The sequence below is a fragment of the Cariama cristata genome, unplaced genomic scaffold (assembly GCF_000690535.1).
Source record: "Cariama cristata isolate BGI_N322 unplaced genomic scaffold, ASM69053v1 scaffold2177, whole genome shotgun sequence".
NCBI lineage: Eukaryota > Metazoa > Chordata > Aves > Cariamiformes > Cariamidae > Cariama > Cariama cristata.
In genome coordinates, this window is record NW_009628187.1 from 42863 (window position 1) to 56256 (window position 13394).

Consider the following 13394-nt stretch of genomic DNA (forward strand, 5'->3'; position numbering starts at 1 on the left):
CTGTACAGTGCAAAGTTGCATTAATTACTATTGTCACAGCTAAATAGTGTCAATAAATTACTCGTTTTAGCTAGTGCATGAAAGATACTGTAACGTCTTCTAAAACTGGAAGAAACTAGTGTTTTGGATACAGAAATGTGTATAGAAAAGATCTTAGGAACAGTGAAATAAAGGGAAAGTATTTTATACTGGATTTTGTTATATTGTTAACTATTATAATTAAGTATTGTAAACCATTAATGAAATAGTAAAATCAAATTCCAGAGGAAAAGGTAAACTTCATATATTTAATATTCCTAATTCAGTGCAGATTATGAATTCTGCTGTCTTCCATTTCAGTGCCCTGTGCTGCAGCAGTCTTCTCCTTTACAAACCTTTTCATTGAGTTGTTTCCATGAGAATCTTGGAGAAAAAAAAAGTGATTTGTGCCAAGAGTTAAATAATCCTGTATAGGAAATTATTTGACAGAACACAGTAGGTCTCTTTGGCTTTCAAAATCTGTTCAGTTGTTCAGTTCCAGTGAACATGTCATTCACATGTGCCTAAATGTGAACGCATGAATTGCATCACTTGATCTTATGAAAGAATCCTTTCTATGGAATTTTAGGTTATGGCAGAAGTACTTTAAAGCTGTTGTTATTAGAGATGCTTCATGATTTACTTGGGGAGTAAAGATACTGTGTAAGGGAATCTTAAGAGAATGTGAAGTACTTTTTGTAAATCTTGTATTGCCGTGGTATATTCTTGAAAAATTATTGTTCAGTAGTCCATCCTTTGTAGTGTAGAAGGTGTATTTTAGGAAGGGTTGGGGTTTTTTTTAATCTTCAACATTGATGATTTGAGATCTGAAATTGTTTGGAGGAGCTATTTTATCTGTGGCAGAAACTGACTGGAGTTACAGAAGTACAAATATTGCATATGCAATATTTGTTCTTGGCAGAGGGTGGCAAATCATAGGAAATAACAGACAACATTCTGAAAAGAAAAGAGTTCCACGTCAATCTCAGTAGCAAATGCATTGGAGCTAAAGCATTGCAAAATTACTTAGAGAAGTGAAATTGCAAGTAAGAACCTTTGGTTCTTTCACTGCCCAAGAGACTGGAGAAGTTCTTAAGAGAAAGCAGCATTCTTTTCTGCCTGGTGGCCTCATTCTTTGTGTGTACTGATGAGGATCTCTAAGGAATAGTGTCTTTTCCTGTGACACTACTACCACAACTCAGCAGAAGTGACAGGTTTGTTTCCCTTACAAAGTTCTAGACTTCATTGCTTAATATACTTCCTACCCACCCCCCTCCCCGTATATATAAAGATTCCAAGTTTGGCACTGGTTTTGTATGAAATGAAGCTGACTATACCCTGACTCCCCTTTGGTAAAGATATATAGTCTAGAAGATAGTACACATAACCAGAAGCACTGTGCAGGGTATTTTTTTAATGAGACAGTACTCCCTAGTTGTTACACTGTTAGTTAAAGCTCATTACATTGTCAGTTGGATTAATTGTAGAATTCTTATTGATACTCTTACTGAGATATTGTAGATATTGATACTTATTTGTCTCGTTTCTGCTGTACGAGTCTGTGATTTGCAGACAACAAATTTTTTCACTTCTCAGGTTTTGTCCCAGTACTTCAATTTTTAAAGAATTTTGCAAAAGTTACACTGGATTCTGTAGGTTTTTACATTTTGTGTTAATTATAAAGCAGTTTGAAGTAACTGAGGGAAAACTTCAGAGAATAATAATGATTAATAGATTAAATTTTAACAGTGTTTTTATAGTAGCAGAATAGTGTCACTACCTTTACCAGCGAGTCTTCAGCTGTACTACTTTTCTTGAACAGCAAGGGATTCATTCTTACATGAAGTGGAGTTGAAGTGGGAAGCACAGCAGTTTGCACATGAAAAAGAGGGATGGAAAGGGAAGTAGGCACCTGACCTTACTTTGTAAGAAAGTGCAGTGTCTTATTTCCAGCTGCAGTTTTAACAAGCTAATCCTCCTAAGCTCTCCACCTTTGCAAATCCTCTGCCTTTTGACACTGGCTTAACACACACCATTATACAGCTGTAACATACTGCATCTGGTGGGCTGTGTACATCTTCATAGAGCCTAAATGCATTCCTCGTAGTACAGAAAAGCATTGAGTAAGTGTTCTCTTTGGTTAACTGTTTCTAAAAATGATTGTTCTGTTGGTTTTATGACAATGTATGGGGGTGGGCAGTACCATAAAATTAAGATCAGTTTGTATGGTGTAAATATTTTATATACATTTACCATCTTAAAACTTTGTTTAGCAATTAAGAGTAAAAAAAAATTATTAACAGTTAATATGTATTAGAAGTGATATTTGGAAGATAGACATGGTTTGGTTGCCCAGATGCACCAATTTCATTAACATTTCCATTACACAAATGGGGCAGCCAAATCAATTATGAAGTCTATGTAAATCAAATGCAACCAGGTTTAGCTCAAAACTTAAATACAAACCTACTGAGGTGCAGAAACAAGTTACAAATTCCACGACATTGCTTTGTCTAGTATATTCATTTAAATTTTCATCTTCTTTATTGTGTACAAAAAATGTGAAGCATCTTCCTCAAAATGTTTTGCAAGCTGTAAGTAAAAATGAAACTGAGTGTCATGAAGTAAATATTTTGATTAGTTTGATTTCAATTGAAGAAAACAAGGTCTTTTAAGGAAAGTTACAATACTTACTAAAATCTTTATTAACTACTATACAGTTAGGTAATTCTTTGTTCACAAAAATCACGATCACTGAAGTCCAGCTATTAAAAATGAGGTATATTCATGTCTTGGTCATGCATAAGTCCTAGAGTATTGTCAGTGGTACCCCTACCAGCCAGTTGCTTTTTATGGTCATATACACAGTGGAATTTTACTGATATAATTGTTTACTGATACCGGTTTATAAACAGGAAGGACATTGAATTAACTCCTGGTGTCTGAGTATCATGCCATAGGCATTAGGTTACAATGAATGGTATGATGGATCCCAGTGGAGACAGTGGGGGAATTTGGAGGGGGCAAGTTGCAGGTAGAGGGAGTCATTGGTATGGAGAGAAACAGAGACAAGGGAGTCTATTTAATCTAATCTAACAGCAGTTATTGCTGTGACAATTTTGTTCTTCACTCAGGTAAATTCTATAGGATCATTCTGTGATGTTTGGCATCTTGGCGGCAGCAGAGGCACTGCAAATATGCTGAGAGTGCAAGCAAACTTCAAATCAGCCTTCTTGTGCTGCAGAATTATTGTCAGTAGAAATGCTTTATTGGTGCGTGCAGATACACCAGTTTGTGGAGTTCATTTTTAGTTGGCTATATTAATCAGGGTTTTATTGACCTCTGGGTGTTTGTAGATTTGAGTTGGGAGAAGAAGAGGAAAAAGAACATGATATCAGGTCAGTTATTAGAGGAATATGTATCAAGCTCACCACTTATAAGAGGGAAAGGTGATAAGAGTAAACCACCCTAGTAAACACCTGTTTAGATGTGTTTTGTTTTATTTTATGTAAAATAGTTCTGTAAAAGCCTGGGAGAGCTCTCAGTACATGTCTCTGTGTGTCTGACACACATAGCTGCATTTAACATCAGAAAGACCCAGCAGGAACATCAAAATGGAGACTTGCCAGACCCAGGCTGAGTTTCTTACTGTGCAGTAAAATTGACAGAAGCCTGGATGATCACTTCTTGAGGAGAAATGAACATGCCCATTAGGGGCAGTGCTGGCCTGATGTCTACCTAGCCACCACCAGTCCATCCTGTGAGCCCAGACATAGTGATTGGTGCTTACTTTAGCCTTACATCAGTTATTCCTCACTCTCTAGGACTATAAAACAGATGATGCGTTTTTACAGGCCCACACCATTAGCACTCATGGATAACTTACTGTTGATGAAATGATGACTGTCAGGCTGTTACCTTTAATGTGCGTGTGGCCAGGTTCATTGGTATGGCTGTGAATCTGTCAAAAGCCTTAGAACGACAGCAAACACCTACTTCTGGAATCCACGATGTCCAGAAGCAGCTCTTCATTGCTCTCCAGATGCAGGCTGTTATTGACTTACATGGATCTGTGACAAGTAATTTAATGTCAAGAAGTCAGTGATAATTATAATTGCATACATGTGAAGGGACGGCCATTGCATGGTGTATCTCACCACTATATTATTAGAAAGTTATTAACTTTGATGGCAAGTTGAGAGACTTCTACAAACCTGCTTGACTTTGGTTGCTTTGCAGTAATAGCATGTGTGATCAGTTTTATCCATTTGTCAAATTAACTGAGCAATTAGCCAAATAAATTTGATTTTGGAGAACATCAGAGAGCACAGTTCCTGTCAAGCCTTCCATCCATAAAAAAAAAGACAGAATATCATCACGCGGGTTATTGGGGGCAGGGAATAAGAAAAATTCAAGGAAAGACAGCATGATGGTGAGAATGAGTGACTCAAAACTGATCCTTATCCAAAAACTTTTCAATGTATTGAAAGAAACCGACTGTTGCAACCTGTATTTCTTACTGTACTAAGAGAAGAAACAGATATGTGAATTTTAGGCGAGAAGTTCTATTCAGACTGGCTCCATGTAAGCTCTATTTTCTCCCCTTCAAAATAAGAATAGGGAAGTAGACAATAAGCTGAAATAGCTGACTAGTGAATAGAAATTACAGGCACATGTGTTATCTCCAGCAGAGGTATACTGAATAACCTTGAAGAAGGTATCTCATCTCCAAGCTGAGAGATGCAGTTTTTGTTCCTAAAATACACACTTCTTACACAACTGGTTGACAGACATGACTGATGTTTTTCTTGCATATTTGACCGATCTGTCTCCGTAGTTTTTTGTCCAGTCTTCTGAGGTTTGACTATGGTCTGTGAGCTCTGTTGCAGAGGGTGTATAGATATTTCTTTGGTTAGGCCCTTCCAAGACTTCTGCTTTCAATGAAAAACTCGAATAGGTAATAAAATGTTATCTATGCTATTTCTGTAGTCTGTTAAATATAAATAATCTTCAAATTTGTCCATTAATTTGCATAAATAGCTTTATGATATGCTATGCAGAGTCATAGATTTTATCTTTTTCAACAGAAATAATATTTTCAACTGAGGCAGTCTCAGTCATCTTAATTTAATCAAATATATTATGACTTCTTAGTCTCATATTAGCATTTTAGTTGAAGAGAGAAAACTATTTTACCATCCCAAAACTACTGAAGAGTATGTGAAATTTCTCAGATCATTACTTTTTATTAAGGTCAAACTTTCCTATGCTTAATACCTGAAAGACAAAGATAAGGAGTTTATGAATATTTCAAGAAGAGTAGTCCTAAGTCTTTTACTTAAATCAGTCTGTAGCGGGTATATCCTCCAGAAGCTGCCTGGAAGGGCTTCCACAGGTTAGAAACTGAACTAACCTAATTTGTATGAAGGCAAAGAAAGTCAGTGAAGCAGCAGAGAACTCTGTGAAACCAATTGGCAGCAAGCCATCTGTTAAGCAACCACAACTACGTCAAAGATACCTAAAAATATATCCGTTGGTTTGGGAACATAGTGCCCTAACTGCAATAAAAAGGCACTTTGAAAACAGTCAAAAATGTGTTTTAAAATATTGTGTTTATTCGTATAGCAATGAAATATAAGAACAACTGCTCTCATAGGCATTGTTAATAAGTCCTGAATAGTTCAGCGAAATAATTATTTAATTGTTAGTCTTTGCTTCTCTTCTCTGGAGTAGAAACTACCATTTTATTTCAGTCCCATTATCTCTCTCTCTGGTTTCCCCACAGCCTGACACTTACATCATGTCCTGTCTGTCTTTTTGCTTCTCCTGAGTTTTTCCCTCATGTATTGTCTGTCCAAGCCACCTTGTGCTGTCTTATTTCCAGCCCACTCACTTCATTCCCTCCACCTCACTCTACTCTCGTTCCTGCCCTTCTGACAATCATGCTGCTTGGACCTCCTGTCTGCAATTCTTCCTTTCCTTCTTCCCACATTCCCTTTTCTCACCTAAACTACAAACCTCGCCTTTCTTTGCAACCTCCAAACAGACATTTTTGCATTTCTGTCTCTCTCCTGAACTCTTGCTTTTACCTTCAAATGCTTCCACTTCTGTGGAACCCCTGTTTTCCACCTCCGTCTTGCGTGCATCTGTTGTCTTTGCACTACCACCTTATGCAGGAGAAACTAGGGACACTTCTTTACTGTCATTTTAGTATTTTATGCAAATTTACTTCAGTATTTTCCACCTACTTTTTATATAATCATCAGCCTCAGGTTTGAGAAATCAGTTTATAGCTTCAGTCCTGATGAAGGCATCAGTGTGACAGCTCTGAATAAAATCTCATCATTTTTTCTTGCTTCTACTCGCATAGTAGTGTCATCCTTGCTGTTGTAAGAGGGCCCAGGACAACAGCCTTGATCTGTGATTCATTTTGTGCCAACACTATGGCCCCCTGCAGCAGGCAAAAGCTGGCTGATTGTGAGACTATCAAGAAAAAATTGCCCGTGAAACAGTTTAACAATCTTAATTCAGCCTTGCTAGAGTACTGTGTGTGAAGGTGCTGAGTCACTAATTCTTTAATAGTTTGCATGCAGGTAGATGTTGGTACCAGACAGTTATCTCCTGAGCTGGACACAGATGAAAGTCTAGTTTTGACATCTCTCTTCCACCCTTCCTTCAAACCTGAAGAAGTATTAGAAAACCTCACCAACAGCACTTCAGTACATTGTTAGGTGAAACAAAAGAGTTCTTACAGATAGACACAAAGTATCTGTAAATCACTGCAGCACTGCTAATTTCATTCATATATGTGTAGTTAATTAAGAATGGGCTTCCCAGTGTGATGGTGATTTCAGTTCCCGTACACTGCACATTTTAAGTCATGTTATTTGAGGACATCTCAAGAGTGGACTTTCCAGTGGCTGATTTCAAGAGCAGATGTCACTGTAAAAGTTGTTTACTTAGAAGCAGCCTTTTTTGATTACATCCATCCAGTCAGGCTGCAAATAGGAAAACAGGAAGCATTCCCCTGTTTGTAGAAGTCTGTCTGCAGTAATAAATATAAACATGTATGTTTTGAAACAAGTATTTTTAGAAACTTCAGTTGAGAGCTGTACTGCTGTTTGGACTTTGTGCCCTTTCAGTTTTTGTTGCTTAGTCTATACATTTTTAATAATCACATTGCCTGCTAGCAGTGACATTTTGTGAAGGTCATTTTTCTTGTGAAGTTGGAGAATGGACTTGAATTTCATTGAAGGACTCCCCAAGCTGCAGGACTGTTGTTTATGGAACTCTCTTGCATTTTGTACTACCTTTGAAGCCTGTTTTGAATTTTAACTAATGGTATCTTCAAAGTGTCACTGTGCTCAAGGGCAAAAAAGAAATCTCGAAATGCACTTTCTATTTAAAACCAGTTTTGAATAGCTTTGAAGCATGGTATTAGCTGAAAATAAAAGGCATAGATGTAGACTTACTATGTATGCACACACAGAGGGATCCATGTTTCATCAGCTTCTTCATTGCCAGCAAAGTATCCCTTCACCATTGCAATGCCTTTTTCTTCTATACAATGTGTGCCCACATAGAGCATGTTTCACCAGCTTCTTCATTGTCAGCAAAGTGTCCCTTCACCATTGCAATGCCTTTTTCTTCTATACAATGTGTGCCCACATAGAGCATGTTTCACCAGCTTCTTCATTGTCAGCAAAGTGTCCCTTCACCATTGCAATGCCTTTTTCTTCTATACTAGAAAAATCATCAGGTCTATCAATAGTCTTAAGAATTTTATGTGGTTTATACTTGAATACCTCAGCAGGTATCTTTAGGCCATCTCCCTCAGTGGAGAGGTTTTAGTTTTGTCTACATCATTCCTAGCCTCCTGCTTCTCATTTCCCATATGTAAAAATACAGACACTGGGTTGTATTTATGTGCCTTTTCTGTTTCTGTCAGGTACTAAAACCAACGTCTATACTTGAAATAAAAGAGACTGTGGTGTCAGCTACTGAATTAAAATTGCTTGGTTTTGTTAAACCAAAATTCCTACTTCCCACAACTGAGCACATACCAAGTTTGCTTATTAATAAAAGATCTGAAGGTTTACTTTGTTGCTGTGTCTGATGTCTTCTGATACAGACATATTCCTTTAAAACATGTTAAATGTTAGTGGCAATGTTTGAGAATATGGCCACTTAAATATCTGTACCATTCAGGGATATTTTTTTTCTGTTTTATTGATTGCTTCCTGTAAGTGTTTTAGCTGTATAGCTAGTATAGGACTCCTGGATCCTTCTCATAGGGATGCCATTGGGTTAATTCTGTTGTTTTCCTTCTCTATGACTTTGATCTTCTATTTGTAAAGTAGGAGCTTACAAAAGTACAAGGATGTGATTTATAATTTCATCTTTCCCACAAAATAATTTGTGTGATTTTCTTCCATTTTATTCTTTTGCTATATCAAACTGCCAAGAAAATTTAGCTTATTCAGAGTGTCCTTATATTTAAGATATGCTTTTATATTTCTGTTTTGATAGCTGTACCATCAAAGTGTTGTAGTTTGGCTGGATGTTTTACAATGGATTTCACAGTTTTATGAGCATTGCTAACATTTTAGTTGTGCCAAATAACTTAGAACCTTGTTTCAGAACATGAAACAAGATGATCCACTGAACAGCAACTACTGTGAGGGAAATGAAGAGAGGGTAGGACTGTAACCTGCCTTTGAGGTATTATGTGCTAAATAAAGTTAGATGTTGGGAAACTGCATGGATTGTGCACTTGAGAAAATTCGTCTTAGGAAGTAAGGACAGAACATTGTACATGTCCCAGAAAAATAATTTTCCATCTGATTCCCTGTGTGGAAAAAGTACTAAAAAGACAAGAATTTTCAGACTCTGCTTCCAGGCTTCTCGATGCCCACTGCATAAGGACAGCTTGTGAATAAAATCCACCAGCTTGTTTGGGACTGCTGTTTTACTGGCCTGATCAAAAAGGAAGGCATCAGCCTCTGGCCATTATCATTACCATTTTACTATTTTCCTGCCTGCCTGCTACATGGGCTTCCCTTTGCAAATTTTTTTTTGTCTTCTGCGCAGACCGATTCACCCTTCTCATGCCTGGGAAAATCTGAACGGGAAAATGCACATGAGATTGATGAGGAAGAGAAGGCAGTTACATTTGGTCTTTGCTTTGCTTATTCGCAAACATTCTTTCCTTTCTGTTAGAGGGAGTTGTTATTTATGTGGTGTTGGTTGACATTGGCTATATATAGGGTGCTGATTTTTAACATTTTCTATAGGAGTCTTTACAGTACAGCTAATAGTGCTTCTTCCCAACCCCTTGTCTTTCCCTGTTTTGTACAACCGAGAGAAAATTCTTTAGCATATTTCAACATTGAGAATTTACCAAGTATGTCTTGTGGCAGAAACAAAAAAAGGAGGTATTCCTACCCAAATTTTAGCTGGCTTCATATTTTTCTTATCCTTGTACTTCTTCACTCACTTTGCTATTTAATCTTTGATTGCAGGCCACTAAAGAAGTAATAGAACGAGAAGCCCCAGGGATGGCCCTGGCAATGCTGATGGGATCACTTAATGTTACTCCTCTGGGCATGCTCTCTAGGTAAGACTATTTCTTTCAAAATGAGGTGAACTATTTCCTTAGAAACGCACATTGTCATGAAATGACTGTACACAAATAACTGAAGATTGCCATTGTTACCAAGACTAGAAGTCTTAACTTCAGAGAAGTGGCCAAATTCCAAGAATGGTAATTGCATTCTCTCATTTAATTCCCTTTGTTGTCTCCATTAGACACTGTATCCTCCTGTATTTTTCTGTGCCAGGTTGTTTGTAATATTGATGCATGCTGTTAAACAGCTGTCTTTTCATCCTAGAGCTGTGTCATTTCGGTAGTGAGTGAAGAATTCTTCTATATGTTGTTCATCAAGTACTAAAATGCTTTGTTTAGCAAAAACACTTTTTGTAAATACAAATGTATTGTTTTGATATTGCTTTCAGTCCAGTGTCAGTGACAGCTCTCTGAATAAGTTAAATAGTATTTTATCCCGTGCTTTCAGATATAGTACTTTAACTCCTAGAGTTTGGTGTTTCCTGCTACATAATTAGTAACTATTTCTCTGCCTGTTGTTATTTCTTTTTTATCAGTGACATCTCTTGTTAACCTGTATTTCTTTCTGGGGTTGATGTTTATTTTATTCCTTCAATTTACCTCATTTTGCCTATGATAAACTTAGTAATATCAAGAAGTTAGTCTGTGCTTGCACTTTATTTCAAGGTAACTAAGAAACAATGGCTGTAACAGGTTTTTGATTTCTTGTTGTATAGTGAGAGTGTAACAAGAAAATAATTATGTAAGAAATAAAGAAGGAACTTTCAAATCTGCGGATTTGTATTCAGATACTTACATTTTTTAAGGACATTTAGATGAGAGGTTTAGTGATACAACAAGGTGTTTTAAAACTTTTTGTATCATGTATCGCATATCTGAAAGAGCAACATTACCAAGTTAAAACCTTCAGATTCTGTCCAGATTAGCAAATATTTTCTTTTTTTTTATCTGATACAATTTTTTATATCCTAGTTTGTGTTTATCTGAAGGGAAAGGATAGCAGAATGCTACCACAAGGACAGGAAAGGTTAATTTAGCTGTTCTGTTTCTGATCAAGAAAAGGGTAGCCATTTAGATGACACTACCAAGTTTGATTTAGGATGTGGTGGGATCAGGATGGCTGAAAGGATGTTGTAATGGTAGTGGAACCAAAATGCTGGATTGCCACCTGACTCTTCAGTACATATAGTAACAAAATGTCCCTTAAACTATAGCCAATTTCAGTAATAATTGATGGCAATGATGAGAAATAACATTACAAAGATACTGCATGAAGTCATATTAGGCCTTAAAAAATTCCCCGTGAAAACCTTTACTTCAGGCCTAAAAGCAATCCGCATGCAAAAGGCCATTATTTTTATAACTGTTCAGATTATAAAGTTAAGTACACAAAAATTACAGCATTGTGATTTCTTGTGCAATCTCGGTTCTGCCTGAATGCCAGTGTGTGTTAATGATTACATTTCTTTGTAGAGTTCCTCTGCAAATACTTAAGATGGAGGAAGCAAATTTACTTTTCCTTCTTTTGGTTGTCCTCTGTGTAATCCTGAATTGGTTTTAGTGCTCTTTATTCAAAATCTTCTCTGAATGCAGACTGACTTCCTCTGGGATTTTTCTTACATTACTTGTTATTCTAAGGCACAAATTGTTACTGTATTTTCATTAAAAATTCTGCAAATTGAGGGAGTGTTGTAATCCCCCCTTACAATGAGAACTAAGACACACATTAAGAGAGGTCATAAACATACACTAATTTTGGGTAAACAGTTTGAGCGATGTAGATCCTAACTTTTCAAAGTATTTAACATTAAATGTCACTTGTCCTAAGCTTACCTCTCATTGACTTCATTTTGAAATGAAGTTCTGATGGATAATTTTGCATGTAATTTCTTTGACTTTTTTTAAAAAAAAAAAGAAAAGCAGAAGTTCTCTTATGCAACATTAAGCTGACACTTCTATAAATCACCTGCAGGTTTGGAAATGTTAGGTCAATCGTGTTGTATTTATCACATGAACTTTATAGGCTGTCTTCCTGACTATGGGCCAGCATTAGGAAGTGGTGAGTTATTTTGTAGACTGGATTCACAGATGCTTATAGCAAATGAGGAGCAGTGGACCTGTGTTTCTTTCCTCACATGTAATTTTTTGTTTTCTCCCATGTCCTGCTTTTTCTTCCATTCCCTTGTTTCTATTTGTATTCTTCTTTCTCAGACTTCTTTGTTTTTTCTTAAAATTTCTGTCCACTGCATCACGAGGTTGAGGATAACATCAGATCCACAGCATCTCCCTCAGCTGTTTCACATTTGGAGGAATGTAATTAATTTATCTCTGAAATTACCCAGAATGCACACACAATATTTTTTGCAAGCCATGCAGTTCTTGGGTACTTCTACTTAGTTTTGCATGCTCTCTTGAGAATTTTCTGGCAGCTCCATTTCTCTCTTGAGCCACTAGATGTGATTATTGGCAGCCGAAACTTGTAGCTTTCGGGAGAATGGCTGCTGGTCTAATCCTTTTTTATTATTGGTTGGTTGTACTGGTCATTTAGCTTATAATGTTCAAAACTATTTAAAGCAGAGTAAAAGAGCTGAGAAGATTATTAAAGGAGCTATCTGCCAAACACAATTCTACCTAATTTTAATTCCTCTGTGGATAATTCCTATTTCCTTTATTTCAAATCTGTCATAAACTCTATCCCAGATATGGGATTTGCTGGATTGAGTTTGTAGTCTGTAAGTTTGACTACTGCAACAAGAGTCACATTTCTTTAACTCGGGCTCTTCATCTTTCTATTGCAGTAGAGCATTCCTCAGCTAGCTGGAATTCTTTCGTAACTGCCAGTATGTAGTGTGCAAGAAGCAAATATTGGAAAACAGAGGTTAGGAGACTGGCAATATTCAAACTGCCAGTTGAAAATAAGACTTTTCTTCAGGCTGGCTTGACTGTGGTATCAAAAGTTTGTTTTGTGGCACAAAAACGGTCTCTGTGCTATTTAATTGTGAGCATTATGACAGCTGTCACTAGAATACTTGCTACCCTGCTAGAAAATGCCATGATACCAATAAATGACATTAATCACTGGGAATTATTTGTATAAGAAGAAATCCAGGGAAGTTGGCTACCCCACGAACTATGTCCTTTGGCTCAAAATTTTTGGTAATGCCCTATCCAGAAATTATTTTCTTTTCTATTCTGTCTTCGTTTATGGCTCATGTTTTTGTTTGATAAAGAGATTGTTACACAATTTCTCTCAACTGTAGCCTCTGTATCTTTTTGGTTTCATCTCACCCTTTTACTTTTTTCTAATCCTTATATCCCAGCCCTGGGTTTTTCCCCACTGTTTTCATAAGCAATGGAAAAAAGCGGGAGGCACTCTTTACAACCTCAAGACAAAATCGAATTGTTGGGTTTTTTTTCTTGAAAAATATTTAGCTAAAAGGAGGAAGAGGCAAACTAAACAACAGAAAGCATTCAGCACTTGAGTGTTTTAAGTTCAGCCCTCATCAACACCAAAAGAATTCCCTAAAGACCAAAAAAAAAAAAAAAAAAAAGTCTTCTGTCTTTGATAGTTGGTTTGTCTTTTTTTGAGGGGGAAGGAAAGACTCTTAGGAAGAATTAAATATGAATTGTATAAGTGCAATTTTCACTTGTGAATGCCTTCCCTCTGTGCTTTTCTTACATTGCATCTCTAAAAAGAAAAGACATATTTGAATTAATGGAACCAGCATGACTTAGTATTTTTACCTGGCAA

The 13394-nt window shown here is 36.7% G+C and overlaps 1 protein-coding gene across 1 annotated transcript in view; it reads left to right on the plus strand.

Moving 5' to 3' along the window:
* GPHN (gephyrin) overlaps positions 1–13394 on the plus strand; it is a gene marked incomplete at its 5' end in the record, with an annotated part of 146055 nt that overhangs the window by 16099 nt on the left and 116562 nt on the right. The window contains one exon of the mRNA XM_009704689.1: positions 9540–9634. Coding sequence (XP_009702991.1) covers positions 9540–9634 — 95 coding nt within the window. The remainder of the gene's footprint in view (positions 1–9539; positions 9635–13394) is intronic.